Source organism: Oncorhynchus nerka, linkage group LG24, assembly GCF_034236695.1.
Source record: "Oncorhynchus nerka isolate Pitt River linkage group LG24, Oner_Uvic_2.0, whole genome shotgun sequence".
Taxonomy (NCBI): domain Eukaryota; kingdom Metazoa; phylum Chordata; class Actinopteri; order Salmoniformes; family Salmonidae; genus Oncorhynchus; species Oncorhynchus nerka.
In genome coordinates, this window is record NC_088419.1 from 65,766,029 (window position 1) to 65,783,040 (window position 17,012).

The following is a 17,012-nucleotide window of genomic DNA, read 5'->3' on the forward strand; positions in this document are numbered from 1 at the left end:
AGAGTTAGTGAAGCCTACAGACAGTGCTGGGCCTGGGGGAGAGAGACGGGAAGAGTTAGACCTACAGACAGTGCTGGGACTGAGGGAGGGACGGGAAGAGTTAGTGAAGCCTACAGACAGTGCTGGGACTGAGGGAGAGGGACAGGAAGAGTTAGTGAAGCCTACAGACAGTGCTGGGACTGAGGGAGAGGGACAGGAAGAGTTAGTGAAGCCTACAGACAGTGCTGGGACTGAGGGAGAGGGACGGGAAGAGTTAGACCAGCCTACAGACAGTGCTGGGCCTGAGGGAGAAGGACGGGAAGAGTTAGACCTACAGACAGTGCTGGGCCTGAGGGAGAGGGACGGGAAGAGTTAGTGAAGCCTACAGACAGTGCTGGGCCTGAGGGGAGAGAGACGGGAAGAGTTAGACCAGCCTACAGACAGTGCTGGGCCTGAGGGAGAGAGACGGGAAGAGTTAGACCTACAGACAGTGCTGGGCCTGAGGGAGAGGGACGGGAAGATTTAGTGAAGCCTACAGACAGTGCTGGGACCGAGGGACAGGAAGAGTTAGTGAAGCCTACAGACAGTGCTGGGCCTGAGGGAGAGAGACGGGAAGAGTTAGTGAAGCCTACAGACAGTGCTGGGCCTGAGGGAGAGGGACGGGAAGAGTTAGACCTACAGACAGACAGTGCTGGGCCTGAGGGAGAGGGACGGGAAGAGTTAGACCTACAGACAGACAGTGCTGGGCCTGAGGGACAGGGACGGGAAGAGTTAGACCTACAGACAGTGCTGGGCCTGAGGGAGAGGGACGGGAAGAGTTAGTGAAGCCTACAGACAGTGCTGGGCCTGAGGGAGAGGGATGGGAAGAGTTAGTGCAGCCTACAGACAGTGCTGGGCCTGAGGGAGAGGGACGGGAAGAGTTAGTGAAGCCTACAGACAGTGCTGGGACTGAGGGAGAGGGACGGGAAGAGTTAGACCTACAGACAGTGCTGGGCCTGAGGGAGAGGGACGGGGAAGAGTTAGTGAAGCCTACAGACAGTGCTGGGCCTGAGGGAGAGGGACGGGAAGAGTTAGACCTACAGACAGTGCTGGGCCTGAGGGAGAGGGACGGGGGGAAGAGTTAGACCTACAGACAGTGCTGGGCCTGAGGGAGAGGGACGGGAAGAGTTAGTGAAGCCTACAGACAGTGCTGGGCCTGAGGGAGAGAGACGGGAAGAGTTAGACCTACAGACAGTGCTGGGACTGAGGGAGAGAGACGGGAAGAGTTAGACCTACAGACAGTGCTGGGACTGAGGGAGAGGGACGGGAAGAGTTAGACCTACAGACAGTGCTGGGCCTGAGGGAGAGGGACGGGAAGAGTTAGTGAAGCCTACAGACAGTGCTGGGACTGAGGGAGAGGGACGGGAAGAGTTAGACCTACAGACAGTGCTGGGCCTGAGGGAGAGGGACGGGAAGAGTTAGTGAAGCCTACAGACAGTGCTGGGCCTGAGGGAGAGGGACGGGAAGAGTTATTGAAGCCTACAGACAGTGCTGGGACTGAGGGAGAGGGACGGGAAGAGTTAGACCTACAGACAGTGCTGGGCCTGAGGGAGAGGGACGGGAAGAGTTAGTGAAGCCTACAGACAGTGCTGGGCTTGAGGGAGAGGGACGGGAAGAGTTAGACCTACAGACAGTGCTGGGACTGAGGGAGAGGGACGGGAAGAGTTAGTGAAGCCTACAGACAGTGCTGGGCCTGAGGGGAGAGAGACTGGGGAAGAGTTAGTGAAGCCTACAGACAGTGCTGGGCCTGAGGGAGAGAGACGGGGAAGAGTTAGTGAAGCCTACAGACAGTGCTGGGCCTGAGGGAGAGGGATGGGAAGAGTTAGTGAAGCCTACAGACAGTGCTGGGCCTGAGGGAGAGAGACGGGAAGAGTTAGTGAAGCCTACAGACAGTGCTGGGCTTGAGGGAGAGGGACGGGAAGAGTTAGACCTACAGACAGTGCTGGGCCTGAGGGAGAGAGACGGGAAGAGTTAGTGAAGCCTACAGACAGTGCTGGGACTGAGGGAGAGAAACGGGAAGAGTTAGACCTACAGACAGTGCTGGGACTGAGGGAGAGGGACGGGAAGAGTGTGCTGGGCCTGAGGGAGAGGGACGGGAAGAGTTAGTGAAGCCTACAGACAGTGCTGGGCCTGAGGGAGAGAGACGGGAAGAGTTAGTGAAGCCTACAGACAGTGCTGGGCCTGAGGGAGAGAGGACGGGAAGAGTTAGTGAAGCCTACAGACAGTGCTGGGCCTGGGGAGAGAGACGGGAAGAGTTAGTGAAGCCTACAGACAGTGCTGGGCCTGGGGGAGAGAGACGGGAAGAGTTAGACCTACAGACAGTGCTGGGACTGAGGGAGGGACGGGAAGAGTTAGTGAAGCCTACAGACAGTGCTGGGACTGAGGGAGAGGGACAGGAAGAGTTAGTGAAGCCTACAGACAGTGCTGGGCCTGGGGGAGAGAGACGGGAAGAGTTAGACCTACAGACAGTGCTGGGACTGAGGGAGGGACGGGAAGAGTTAGTGAAGCCTACAGACAGTGCTGGGACTGAGGGAGAGGGACAGGAAGAGTTAGTGAAGCCTACAGACAGTGCTGGGACTGAGGGAGAGGGACGGGAAGAGTTAGACCAGCCTACAGACAGTGCTGGGCCTGAGGGAGAAGGACGGGAAGAGTTAGACCTACAGACAGTGCTGGGCCTGAGGGAGAGGGACGGGAAGAGTTAGTGAAGCCTACAGACAGTGCTGGGCCTGAGGGGAGAGAGACGGGAAGAGTTAGACCAGCCTACAGACAGTGCTGGGCCTGAGGGAGAGAGACGGGAAGAGTTAGACCTACAGACAGTGCTGGGCCTGAGGGAGAGGGACGGGAAGATTTAGTGAAGCCTACAGACAGTGCTGGGCCTGAGGGAGAGGGACGGGAAGAGTTAGTGAAGCCTACAGACAGTGCTGGGCCTGAGGGAGAGGGACGGGAAGAGTTAGTGAAGCCTACAGACAGTGCTGGGCCTGAGGGAGAGGGACGGGAAGAGTTAGTGAAGCCTACAGACAGTGCTGGGCCTGAGGGAGAGGGACGGGAAGAGTTAGTGAAGCCTACAGACAGTGCTGGGCCTGAGGGAGAGGGACGGGAAGAGTTAGTGAAGCCTACAGACAGTGCTGGGCCTGAGGGAGAGAGACGGGAAGAGTTAGTGAAGCCTACAGACAGTGCTGGGCCTGAGGGAGAGGGACGGGAAGAGTTAGACCTACAGACAGACAGTGCTGGGCCTGAGGGAGAGGGACGGGAAGAGTTAGACCTACAGACAGACAGTGCTGGGCCTGAGGGACAGGGACGGGAAGAGTTAGACCTACAGACAGTGCTGGGCCTGAGGGAGAGGGACGGGAAGAGTTAGTGAAGCCTACAGACAGTGCTGGGCCTGAGGGAGAGGGATGGGAAGAGTTAGAGCCTACAGACAGTGCTGGGCCTGAGGGAGAGGGACGGGAAGAGTTAGTGAAGCCTACAGACAGTGCTGGGACTGAGGGAGAGGACGGAAGAGTTAGACCTACAGACAGTGCTGGGACTGAGGGAGAGGGACGGGAAGAGTGTGCTGGGCCTGAGGGAGAGGGAAGAGTTAGTGAAGCCTACAGACAGTGCTGGGCCTGAGGGAGAGAGACGGGAAGAGTTAGTGAAGCCTACAGACAGTGCTGGGCCTGAGGGAGAGAGACGGGAAGAGTTAGTGAAGCCTACAGACAGTGCTGGGCCTGGGGAGAGAGACGGGAAGAGTTAGTGAAGCCTACAGACAGTGCTGGGCCTGGGGAGAGAGACGGGAAGAGTTAGACCTACAGACAGTGCTGGGACTGAGGGAGGGACGGGAAGAGTTAGTGAAGCCTACAGACAGTGCTGGGCCTGAGGGAGAGGGATGGGAAGAGTTAGTGAAGCCTACAGACAGTGCTGGGCCTGAGGGAGAGGGACGGGAAGAGTTAGAAGCCTACAGACAGTGCTGGGCCTGAGGGAGAGGGACGGGAAGAGTTAGTGAAGCCTACAGACAGTGCTGGGCCTGAGGGAGAGGGACGGGAAGAGTTAGTGAAGCCTACAGACAGTGCTGGGACCGAGGGACAGGAAGAGTTAGTGAAGCCTACAGACAGTGCTGGGCCTGAGGGAGAGAGACGGGAAGAGTTAGTGAAGCCTACAGACAGTGCTGGGCCTGAGGGAGAGGGACGGGAAGAGTTAGACCTACAGACAGACAGTGCTGGGCCTGAGGGAGAGGGACGGGAAGAGTTAGTGAAGCCTACAGACAGTGCTGGGCCTGAGGGAGAGAGACGGGAAGAGTTAGTGAAGCCTACAGACAGTGCTGGGCCTGAGGGAGAGAGACGGGAAGAGTTAGTGAAGCCTACAGACAGTGCTGGGCTTGAGGGAGAGGGACGGGAAGAGTTAGACCTACAGACAGTGCTGGGCCTGAGGGAGAGAGACGGGAAGAGTTAGTGAAGCCTACAGACAGTGCTGGGACTGAGGGAGAGAGACGGGAAGAGTTAGACCTACAGACAGTGCTGGGACTGAGGGAGAGGGACGGGAAGAGTGTGCTGGGCCTGAGGGAGAGGGACGGGAAGAGTTAGTGAAGCCTACAGACAGTGCTGGGCCTGAGGGAGAGAGACGGGAAGAGTTAGTGAAGCCTACAGACAGTGCTGGGCCTGGGGGAGAGAGACGGGAAGAGTTAGTGAAGCCTACAGACAGTGCTGGGCCTGGGGGAGAGAGACGGGAAGAGTTAGACCTACAGACAGTGCTGGGACTGAGGGAGGGACGGGAAGAGTTAGTGAAGCCTACAGACAGTGCTGGGACTGAGGGAGAGGGACAGGAAGAGTTAGTGAAGCCTACAGACAGTGCTGGGCCTGGGGAGAGGACGGGAAGAGTTAGACCTACAGACAGTGCTGGGACTGAGGGAGGGACGGGAAGAGTTAGTGAAGCCTACAGACAGTGCTGGGACTGAGGGAGAGGGACAGGAAGAGTTAGTGAAGCCTACAGACAGTGCTGGGACTGAGGGAGAGGGACGGGAAGAGTTAGACCAGCCTACAGACAGTGCTGGGCCTGAGGGAGAAGGACGGGAAGAGTTAGACCTACAGACAGTGCTGGGCCTGAGGGAGAGGGACGGGAAGAGTTAGTGAAGCCTACAGACAGTGCTGGGCCTGAGGGGAGAGAGACGGGAAGAGTTAGACCAGCCTACAGACAGTGCTGGGCCTGAGGGAGAGAGACGGGAAGAGTTAGACCAGCCTACAGACAGTGCTGGGCCTGAGGGAGAGGGACGGGAAGATTTAGTGAAGCCTACAGACAGTGCTGGGCCTGAGGGAGAGGGACGGGAAGAGTTAGTGAAGCCTACAGACAGTGCTGGGCCTGAGGGAGAGGGACGGGAAGAGTTAGTGAAGCCTACAGACAGTGCTGGGCCTGAGGGAGAGGGACGGGAAGAGTTAGTGAAGCCTACAGACAGTGCTGGGCCTGAGGGAGAGGGACGGGAAGAGTTAGTGAAGCCTACAGACAGTGCTGGGCCTGAGGGAGAGGGACGGGAAGAGTTAGTGAAGCCTACAGACAGTGCTGGGCCTGAGGGAGAGAGACGGGAAGAGTTAGTGAAGCCTACAGACAGTGCTGGGCCTGAGGGAGAGGGACGGGAAGAGTTAGACCTACAGACAGACAGTGCTGGGCCTGAGGGAGAGGGACGGGAAGAGTTAGACCTACAGACAGACAGTGCTGGGCCTGAGGGACAGGGACGGGAAGAGTTAGACCTACAGACAGTGCTGGGCCTGAGGGAGAGGGACGGGAAGAGTTAGTGAAGCCTACAGACAGTGCTGGGCCTGAGGGAGAGGGATGGGAAGAGTTAGTGCAGCCTACAGACAGTGCTGGGCCTGAGGGAGAGGGACGGGAAGAGTTAGTGAAGCCTACAGACAGTGCTGGGACTGAGGGAGAGAGACGGGAAGAGTTAGACCTACAGACAGTGCTGGGACTGAGGGAGAGGGACGGGAAGAGTGTGCTGGGCCTGAGGGAGAGGGACGGGAAGAGTTAGTGAAGCCTACAGACAGTGCTGGGCCTGAGGGAGAGAGACGGGAAGAGTTAGTGAAGCCTACAGACAGTGCTGGGCCTGAGGAGAGAGACGGAAGAGTTAGTGAAGCCTACAGACAGTGCTGGGCCTGGGGGAGAGAGACGGGAAGAGTTAGTGAAGCCTACAGACAGTGCTGGGCCTGGGGGAGAGAGACGGGAAGAGTTAGACCTACAGACAGTGCTGGGACTGAGGGAGGGACGGGAAGAGTTAGTGAAGCCTACAGACAGTGCTGGGCCTGAGGGAGAGGGACGGGAAGAGTTAGTGAAGCCTACAGACAGTGCTGGGCCTGAGGGAGAGGGACGGGAAGAGTTAGTGAAGCCTACAGACAGTGCTGGGCCTGAGGGAGAGGGACGGGAAGAGTTAGTGAAGCCTACAGACAGTGCTGGGCCTGAGGGAGAGGGACGGGAAGAGTTAGTGAAGCCTACAGACAGTGCTGGGACCGAGGGACAGGAAGAGTTAGTGAAGCCTACAGACAGTGCTGGGCCTGAGGGAGAGAGACGGGAAGAGTTAGTGAAGCCTACAGACAGTGCTGGGCCTGAGGGAGAGGGACGGGAAGAGTTAGACCTACAGACAGACAGTGCTGGGCCTGAGGGAGAGGGACGGGAAGAGTTAGACCTACAGACAGACAGTGCTGGGCCTGAGGGACAGGGACGGGAAGAGTTAGACCTACAGACAGTGCTGGGCCTGAGGGAGAGGGACGGGGAAGAGTTAGTGAAGCCTACAGACAGTGATGGGCCTGAGGGAGAGGGATGGGAAGAGTTAGTGCAGCCTACAGACAGTGCTGGGCCTGAGGGAGAGGGACGGGAAGAGTTAGTGAAGCCTACAGACAGTGCTGGGACTGAGGGAGAGGGACGGGAAGAGTTAGACCTACAGACAGTGCTGGGCCTGAGGGAGAGGGACGGGAAGAGTTAGTGAAGCCTACAGACAGTGCTGGGCCTGAGGGAGAGGGACGGGAAGAGTTAGACCTACAGACAGTGCTGGGCCTGAGGGAGAGGGACGGGAAGAGTTAGTGAAGCCTACAGACAGTGCTGGGCCTGAGGGAGAGGGACGGGAAGAGTTAGTGAAGCCTACAGACAGTGCTGGGCCTGAGGGAGAGAGACGGGAAGAGTTAGACCTACAGACAGTGCTGGGACTGAGGGAGAGAGACGGGAAGAGTTAGTGAAGCCTACAGACAGTGCTGGGCCTGAGGGAGAGGAGACGGGAAGAGTTAGTGAAGCCTACAGACAGTGCTGGGACTGAGGGAGAGAGACGGGAAGAGTTAGTGAAGCCTACAGACAGTGCTGGGACTGAGGGAGAGAGACGGGAAGAGTTAGACCTACAGACAGTGCTGGGACTGAGGGAGAGGGACGGGAAGAGTGTGCTGGGCCTGAGGGAGAGGGACGGGAAGAGTTAGTGAAGCCTACAGACAGTGCTGGGACTGAGGGAGAGGGACGGGAAGAGTTAGTGAAGCCTACAGACAGTGCTGGGCCTGAGGGAGAGGGACGGGAAGAGTTAGTGAAGCCTACAGACAGTGCTGGGCCTGAGGGAGAGGGATGGGAAGAGTTAGTGAAGCCTACAGACAGTGCTGGGATGAGGGAGAGGGACGGGAAGAGTTAGTGAAGCCTACAGACAGTGCTGGACCTGAGAGAGAGGGACGGGAAGAGTTAGTGAAGCCTACAGACAGTGCTGGGCCTGAGGGAGAGGGACGGGAAGAGTTAGTGAAGCCTACAGACAGGGCTTCATGCACCACTGTGGAAGCAGTCTGGATGATAAGGTCCAGCTGATGCCAAAACAAGACACATTAAATGAACTTGGAACCAGAATTTATGTCTGCCATCTAAAGCTATAAATCAATAAAGAGACAAGATATTCCTGCCTTAGCTGTTCTTCACCTCAAAACACATACGGAGTAAGACATAAATACTAATAGCTACCTTCCTGGCTTTGACCAGCGCTCCCCGGCGGTACATGTAGTCCTCAGAGTTCATGACGAACACCATCTTGTGGGTGTTGAGTTTAAAGCGGCAGTCCAGACTGCCAGCACTCTCCACACCCAGCTGCCTGTGCCACTCCCGTCTGCAGCGCATGGCCTCCACCTGGCGCACCTGCCAGCGTCTGAAGTGCCTGAGGTTCCTACACACAGAGACCCACACACGGTAGCACAGGGAAGCGGGGGACAGTCAAGAGTTTATCAGAAGGAAAATACTGTGCCTCAGGATCAGACAGAGGACCACAGGGAAAGCCACATTCAGATTCAAATCAGGGCCTGTGATACTAGGACTCATTTTGTGCATTGCTGTTCTGGCGGGCAAAAACCATCTGCACTCAAATACTTTTGCGCAGTCATTAGTGAAGACAGTGAAATGACAAAATGTGAAAACACAATAGAGGATTGCCATGTAACATCTAGGGAAATAATGTGGCTTCATACGATGGCCAATATATGGACATCACAACTAACGGTAATAGCATGAATCTGTTACCTGGGCAAAAATACAGGTTTGAAAAAGTAGCCTTCAGTCTGCGAGCAAAGCGTTGACTCTGTCCCTACAAACTGTTCCATATAGCTGGACAGGCACTGGACAGGGAAAGAGAAAATGTCATCAATATGGAAAAAAGCCAGGACATTGCAAAAACACTAAAACTGAGATTAAATAGCAAAAAGGCTATAAACTCAGAGGTTTAATGATCATTTTACCTTGTATTGACTTTTGAAAGTAGGTGGGAGAACTAATAATGTTTACAATTTAATAACCTCAACCTGTGTTGTATAAATGCAAGCTGCCCATCAAAATCTGAAGCAGCAAGTTGCCTTACAAGGTCAGTCTGTTGATGTCCAAAGGGAATCCTGTGACATTCTATGGGTGCGACTGTCCATAGGATTCTTTACCTGCACATCCAGGGGATCATCGGCCTGGGCCTCCTCTGTGTCCAGCAGCTCAATGGTCAAGGTGACCTGGCCTTTGTTCTGAATGAACAACACCTACAAAGGCAAATCACACCACAGCAAGCTAACATCAACGATTAACACCTATGACGGTTTCAGAATGTACAAAATCTCTGTTCCAAAAAAGCAGCAGCTAAAGCCCTACACTAACACTAGGAGGAAACTATTCCCTCTCAACCAAATAAAAAGATACACCCTCAAAGTCTCCCCATGCTCAAGCACAGAATCAAATAGAAAATCATATCAAATATTCAAGACTAAAAGTTTCGGCGTCTGTCTCCCCAGTGCAGGCCATTACCTTGAAGCAGTTCTCCTCAGCCATGACCCTCTCAGACTTCCACTGGTAGCTGGTCTCCCAGGCTGCTCTCACACACTGGGACGACAGGTTCCCCCCCGCTGCACCCCTCTTCCTCTCAGCCAGGTACAGCTCAGCCACCTGCAGGCACACCTCGTCACTCACCAGGTGCTGCAGCTGCACAGAGACAGAGAAATTATATGTCAGCCCGGAGGAAGGAGAACCTACAGGCATTCAGAGAACAGTCAAACACTTCAGGATCACAATGTTATTGAGGTAAAGCATGAATATGTAGTGAACGGATATGGATCTGGTTCTGTAGAATGCAACCGGGCAGCTTAAGAGACAACCCTGACCTGTCTAATGGTATTCTGGATGAGCTTGTCGATGGTGAAGCCGATGTAGGCGTGGATGGTGAACATTTCCCGCAGTGTGTCCTCATACTGCGTAGACTCCAGGTTCCCATCCAGAAGACTGCGCACCATGTCCAAAAACGCTGGGTAGTACTCCTCCAGTTCCACCTCACCTGTGGATCGAGTACAACAAAAAAACATTAAAAAACAGGGCTAACTTTAGCCCAATGTTCCCTCTCCCATACAGAGGTACACACTCACCAATGTGGAATACAAAATATTAAAAGACAAAAACAGAGAAGTTCTCTCACTTGGCTGTTTGAGGCGGAGCTCCATGGCCAGGTCACTGGCCTTATCCCTGCGACCCTCTGCCATCAGCAGCCTCTCACGATTCTGCTCGGCCCGGTGCTCCAGCAGCTGCCGTTCTGCCTGCCGGTACACCCTCAGCAGCCGCTGGCACAGGGTCTGGTGCAGCCGCAGGAAGAAATACCAGTTGTTGTTGACGAAGAACAGGTTGTAGACTCCGTCCAGCTCCTTCTGGTGCTCTGCCTCAGGGTCTCTCAGGTCCACCTTCTCCCCTCCTTCTGGGGCCAGGCTGTGAGAGGAGGCTCCACCCAGCTCCGCTGTCTGAGGAGAGGTGCAGCGCCGCCGCCTCGACTCCCCGTTCAGTTGCTGTTGTTGCTGCGGCTGGCCAACTGGTGCTGCTACTGCTCCTGTTATGCTGCTGCTACCACCACCTCCCCGGTCTCCTCCCTCCTCCACCTCGGCCTCCTCGTCCGTCCACTCCTCAGTCTCACTGAGCTCGCCGCGGCGGGAGAAGAATAGGTCAGGGACAAAGTGCTGGATGATGCGCTTGATATGGTCCTTGTCATCCTTGTGGATGGTGGGCTGGCGTTTGACGTGGTAGATGATGAGAGAGGCGGCGTCCTCCAGGATCTGCTTGTCCTCATAGGTGAACACCATGTGTGGCTCGCTGACCACTGCCGCACTGCTCCCATCACGCCCCTGCTGGCCCACGCCCCCCTCTTCTGTGCTCTGCTCCTGACGCTGAAGGGGTACAGACGTGTTAGACACAGAGAGGAGATGTATCAGTTTATCAATAAAGAAAGTAGACAATTGACATCGGAGTACTCACCTCATCATAAACACTTTCAATCTCATTGAGCAGGCTCTTGGATCGGAGGGCCTTCATGTCATTTTGCTTGAAGTTGACCCCCTGGTGGTCCAGGGACTTGAGGTAGGCCTTCTCATACTGCTCCCTCCAGATCTTGTTGAAGCCCTGCTGGGCTTCTCTCCACTCCTCCTCCTTTGCTTTCAATCTACAGACACAGCAGAGAAGACATGGAAGAATTAACACACAGCTAGATTCACATTCGCCAAGTATTTTAGTTACACCCCTGGATGTGTGTGTGGTTTGTGTGTGCACCCTGACCTCTTGAGCACCACAGGCACAGCAGTAGCAGGGCTCCTCTTCAGACCCTCTATAATCTCAGGGGCCTTGTCGCCATAGATACGGTAGACGGCTCGGCGCTGGATGACCTCAGAGGTGCCACCCAGACAGTCATCCAGGCGGAAGCGGTCCTGGTCCTCGGGCGACAGACGGGACAGCTTCTTCTGAACACTCTCCAGGACCCGGATGGTGGCCAGGTTTGTCTCCAGGACCACATCCAACTTGAGGAAACAGGAAAATAACCATTAGCAATCGTTCTGGAACATGTTCATCTAAATGATTCTGCAGAACGATGCCCTGGGTAGATAAGGGAGTTGGTGGCTGAAGTAATAGTAGTTCTGATATCTCATCTTGCTTACTTCAAACCTCTCATCCTCACAGCGATGAAGCTGCTCCTCGTATGGAGTTTTCTTAGAGCTTGCAAACGTAGAGTCCTCTGACCACGAGGGGAAGGAAACCCAGGTGTCATTCAACACCTGTAAATGCAGGAAATCAGGACTTTAACACCCGTTTGGTTTCACTTTCAATAACCACACAATTAAGAATATTATCATTAAAGCCAACCAGAAGCCATTAGTGCCTGGGAAAAATAATAATCACATGCTCAATTCTGATCACTGTCAAGACCAGATATCTAGCCCTCAAACAACTTTTTTCTGTCTTCCACTAACAGACTCAAAAAAATGCTATGAACTTGGACTAGAAATCAGTGCTGGAATGGCAAATCTTAAAAAACAGAACTTGTTTAATTTATGCAGACCTCTTTGCAGATGGCAGTGCGGCCGCTGCACTTGGGCTGCTGGTAAGTCTTGGGTAGTGCTCTGTAGCTGGATCCCAGGCGCTTGCAAGATGCATAGTCGACCTCCCTGCCCCCACCCCCTTCCATGTAGCGGTCTGACAGGCCCGACATTGAATGAGAGAGCTCCTTGTCCCCCAGAAATGACTTGAACTGGGTATATAACTCTGGAAACTTCCTGGAGGAAATAATGAACATGTACAAATAAATGAATGGCTCAAGAGGAGACTTGGCAAAACATACTGCCCTTCATAGAGTACAAAAATATCAGTATGCATTTATTTACTCCGGAAGACATCAGTGACTGTTCCTTTTGAAAGCTCCCATGGTCCAATGTAAGCTCCCACAGTCCACTTACCCCAAAAAGGGGGTGACAAGCTGCAGCAGCTCTGCTCCCGAAACCACTTCCTGGTTAAACAAAGCAATGCAGCGGAGGAAGTTTTCATACACCTCCTGGCTCTTGAAGAAACGTCGAACCTGCAACAAATCAAAACATTATCGTCATTGGTGAACAAGGATTTCATGATGTCTGTCAGAGCCAAAACATTATGGAATCATTCCAACACTGACACTTGTGTCGTCTTGAGCATTACCTTGTCAAAAAAGGTGAACTCCCGCAAGACTCCATGCTTCCCAACTGAGGCAAAAGACTGGTCTTGGGAGCACGAAAACTTCATCTTTTTCTAAAATAACCAAACCATAACCAATCACATACAATAAAGGTCTTCTAGAAAAATGCTAAAGCATATGAATGTGTGATTAAGTCCAAACCTTGAGCAGTGGCGTCATGTGCGGCAGCAGCATGGGCCTTGATCTCTTCTTGCTATGTTTGCTCATATCCTCATCCTCTGCCCTCTTCAGTTGGTCTTTCCCTGTCAGGGAGCTGCCAGTGAACTGAAAGAACACAGAACTAATAGTTCGATATACCAACACAAATGGCACTGAAAATCAACTGATCAAACATAATGACCATGGACAGGTAACAATCTCAGAAAGAGGGGGAAAATACTAACCAATGATCTCTTAGCATCTGGTAAGAACTGTCCAAACTCAGCCAGTAAGTCCTCTTGGCCTTTGAAGAGGCTGGCCACTTTTGAGAAAACTTCATCCTCCGTCATCCCACTACTACTACGACCCCGGCTCTCCTTGACTTCAAGCTGCTCCTTCTGTTAGCACAAAAACATACCGTTGTTCCATCTGAGTAACTGTGATAGGATACACACTCATCTGCAACAATTTAAAGTTGCCTTGACCTAGATGCTAGCAAACAACTTCACTTTAATCAATCAAATGTGTTGTTTTCAATTGACAGAAAAACAAATCAATTACCATATTGATGACACAGTGTACCTGGTAAGTGTGTAGTATCTCAAGGAAGGATCTGTAGATCTCTGGATGGTCTAAGAAGCGGTTTTTGATCTTGTTGACATAGCTGATAGCACTGTCAAATTCTACTGGGCTGGGCTCCGAGGCAGGGGGGGACACCGAGGAGGACTGTGGCTGGGACTGGCTCTCTCTGCTGGGGAGTGGCAAGGACAGTCTACTGGGGGGCTCTGGGGGTCCAGAGGACGAGGAGATGCTTTCAGGCGATGCCACAGCTTCACTTTGGGCAGACCCAGCTTCAGCAACAGATGAGCCAGTGGCACTCACAGCAGGGCTTGCAATACTCTTTCCCTGGCCTGGGGAGACCTACCAAAGAAAAGGTGCACTCATGTTAAACATAAATTAACTTCACAACATGCATCTTAAGAGCACCTTCGTGTGTGACCATATGGTCTGCTCTGGTGAAAAACTCCACATATATATATATATATAGGCTCACTATATATACTTAGTGTGGATATTGATTCATAAAACTGGGTTACACAACTGGTTACACAGCAGAGGCAGCCAGTATTACGATTGTCTGGAAACCCAATCAATACACATTTATAGTGACCCACCTGGGCAGAGAAAGGTGACTGAAGGAAAACCACTCCATTCTTGGGAATCTCTATCCGATAGCCTGGGGGCAGGAAGGCATTGAATCCTAAGACAAGGTCTGGGTGTCCGTGGAAGAGCTGAGACACACGGTTTATAACACCTGGTGTGTCAATGCTAAGAACGAGGAGAGAAATACTTTTATAGGGACAGAGGACATGACCTTAAATGAGATGGCATTAAGAACATCTGCTTTTAATCACATTTAAAGGCCCAGTGCAGTCAAAATTGTGTTTTTACTGTGTTGTATATCATATTGTACAAAAGCTGATGAAACTAACACAGTAAAAGTGTGATAACATCTGAAGGTCCCAGCAACTACACAGGGACCTTCTAATCAGCAGGTTTCCATAAGCGGGTGTCTTTCCATGGTGGTACCACCATGGGGTAAATCGATTAATAGATCAATAACAAAAAGAGAGTTCCAAACCTCCCTGCCAATAATAGCTAGTTTTCAGTTTCCCCCTCCCCACTCAGCCCTAACAAAGCTTTTACATGATAAAAGTTTGCCCAAAAATATACTTTTAGTGCATTTGAATGGAAATCTATTACAGTAAGGTATGTAATTGTTAGCCAGAAATTATTTGATATTAATATAAAATGTCTGCATTGGGCCTTTAATTAAGATAGATTTTTATACTATTAAAGTTAATCACTTATCAATAAATAGGAAAGGGAAATGCTATACCTTTGTGATTTAAATTCTTTCATTATGTCAAGAAATTTGTTGTATATTCCAGGGTCATTCCCAAATCGTATTTTCACTTGGTCCAGGTATGATAGGGCATCTTCAACCTGAGGGAGAAGATCATGGTGAGGCACCAAATGAAAATTCATTAGAGCAAATAGTTTTTTTCTCTCCAGAACATGCAATAAATTAAGATTACCACCAGATCACCAACAAAGAACAGTGTGGTGTGTATTATGTTATAACTGTTATTACACGTTTACAAACACAGGGGCAAACCAATCATGTTGCTCCTCAATGCAGTCACTAGCTGAATAACTTATGGCATGTCTTGACCATAACCCGTTTAGCTAGCTACCTTTCCAACTATCTACCAGTATTATTTGCAGTTGCACTTCAAATAATAGGCAGATAAAAAAATCTTGCTCGGACTAGTTTAATAAATAGGCTTACTATACATGACATCGAAACACCTTTGTCTTTGATACATTAACGTAGCTCAAATCTGGCCAACTATGAAAACGTAAACTGTATGGTTAGCTAGCTAACAAAATCGATGGTTCTGTGTGCTTGGTGGAAAACAAGGAATACGCCTGAATAAACAATAAACGTTAGGGTTTTCTAAATATACCATGCTGTTCATAACCAAGCGAGTGAACTGACGAGTATGTTTGCTAGCTGTCGACCTCGGATTACAAACCACAAGACAAGTCTCCCATTTTGTGCCAACAAACACCATCCCATTCTAGACAACGCACGTTTGACTTTGTTCTGCCTGGTAGTGTGGGCAGAGAAGGTGAACAAGGAACTTCGGATGTCCGAAGTTGTCTGACAATCGAAACTAGGTAGCTTCTGGTCAGCCAAATCAACTTGCTAGATAACCTACGTTACATCCTACTAGGCTGTATTTGGATGACCCAGTGACTCATTACTAAAATCGTGTTTAACGCCATTGAAGAACCCAAGTTAGCTGGCGTTTGCTAACCTCCACTAAAGTACTGTGCATGCATGCGACAACAAACGCCAACTAGCGTTATCTAGCTAGTAACATTCCAATCAGAACCCCTTATGATTAGCTAGCAAGCTAACTCGTTAGCATCGAGAGATGGCCAATATCTGACGAACACAAAATGGTTCTGAGGAAGACTTTTCCATTTGTGTTCCCGTCTCTTACCTTCAGTTTCTGAAAGTGCTGTTGTTGCACTTGTTTTTGTACAACATAGGCCTTGTCTTGAATTTGGTTTATTTGTTTCGTGTTGCTGTGTGCCTGAATTTTCGCCATTATCCCGGCGATAGTAGCCACTACTACTTGATTATAAGCTTCAGTATATGGTTGTTGGCTAGCCGACAAATCTTGCTCTTCGTCGAGAAACCAGCTAGCAACGCTTATTTGGCTAACGTTAGCCAGCAAGCAAGAGGGAAAATCCAACCAGGTAACTTAGCTATGATAAGCTACTACTCGATTTGACTTTGAATGAACGCCATTATTGGTCCAACGAGTGACTACTACTGGTGCGCTATGTCAGAGTGAAGCCTCTTTTAAAACAAGCTTTGAGACAATGGTTGCTGATTATGTTATTTCAAATTAACTATTGCCTGTCTCTTTAAATTCGGCGGCAGCTGTGCAGTCAGTCTTGCTCAATCTTGGCATCCGGAAGCACAGTTGATCAGTGCGCAGACGCATGGAGAAAGGGGTGGAGTCGGCTTCATAATGAAGCGTTCATAACAAGTGGGAAGGTGGTTATTACCAATTGGATGCATTCACGGTTCTTCAACTCGTTGAGAACTGCAGATTGGCCAATGGCCAACAAGCTACTTCAACCATAAACGAAAGGTACAGCTAATCATGCTTGTAAATAATTCAGATTTTTATGTTTTGTTACATTTAACTGCCAAAAATGCTGTTATCGAGATAATTTCCTTAGTGGGTGATTTCAGAGGTCAGTATGTGGGAGAAGCCGCGCTCAGCGATGATAGACTAGTAATTAATTTCCAGTTGGAAGGGTCGTTCATGTGGCCTGGTTTGCCCCTGTGTTTGTAAACGTGTAATAACAGTTATAACATAATACACACCACACTGTTCTTTGTTGGTGATCTGGTGGTAATCTGGAGTGGGCCCCTTAATTTATTGCATGTTCTGGAGAGAAAAAAACCATTTGCTCTAATGAATTTTAATTTGGTGCCTCACCATGATCTTCTCCCTCAGGTTGAAGATGCCCTATCATACCTGGACCAAGTGAAAATACGATTTGGGAATGACCCTGGAATATACAACAAATTTCTTGACATAATGAAAGAATTTAAATATTTTCTCTCCCAGTTGAATGAGGTAAATACCACCTTCCCAATTGTTTATTAACGCAGCATAACTCGAGTCGGGGCTCGGGATTGTTCTGCATCATCGTTCAACATAACAGTACAGTCCTTTTTCAATTTTCACACCTTCATATGCAGAGTAGAGGACAAATTTGTACA

The 17,012-nt window shown here is 51.0% G+C and overlaps 1 protein-coding gene across 2 annotated transcripts in view; it reads right to left on the bottom strand.

Moving 5' to 3' along the window:
* The window catches only part of LOC115108440 (paired amphipathic helix protein Sin3b-like), a 38,155-nt gene extending 21,968 nt beyond the window's left edge, over positions 1-16,187 (bottom strand). The window contains exons 1-18 of one of the 2 annotated variants that reach the window (XM_029632765.2): positions 15,712-16,187; positions 14,538-14,644; positions 13,813-13,966; positions 13,220-13,558; positions 12,883-13,035; positions 12,641-12,763; positions 12,463-12,552; positions 12,228-12,346; positions 11,834-12,047; positions 11,433-11,549; positions 11,056-11,294; positions 10,759-10,942; positions 9,935-10,670; positions 9,627-9,796; positions 9,274-9,447; positions 8,919-9,011; positions 8,512-8,606; positions 7,963-8,161 (exon numbers count right to left, since the gene is read on the bottom strand). In XM_029632765.2, coding sequence (XP_029488625.1) covers positions 7,963-8,161; positions 8,512-8,606; positions 8,919-9,011; positions 9,274-9,447; positions 9,627-9,796; positions 9,935-10,670; positions 10,759-10,942; positions 11,056-11,294; positions 11,433-11,549; positions 11,834-12,047; positions 12,228-12,346; positions 12,463-12,552; positions 12,641-12,763; positions 12,883-13,035; positions 13,220-13,558; positions 13,813-13,966; positions 14,538-14,644; positions 15,712-15,819 — 3,414 coding nt within the window. In that variant the 5' untranslated portion in view covers positions 15,820-16,187. Of the gene's footprint in view, positions 1-7,962; positions 8,162-8,511; positions 8,607-8,918; positions 9,012-9,273; positions 9,448-9,626; positions 9,797-9,934; positions 10,671-10,758; positions 10,943-11,055; positions 11,295-11,432; positions 11,550-11,833; positions 12,048-12,227; positions 12,347-12,462; positions 12,553-12,640; positions 12,764-12,882; positions 13,036-13,198; positions 13,559-13,812; positions 13,967-14,537; positions 14,645-15,711 lie in introns of both variants that reach the window. The other variant, XM_029632764.2, reaches the window with a different exon arrangement.
* Between the last annotated feature and the right edge of the window lie 825 nt (positions 16,188-17,012).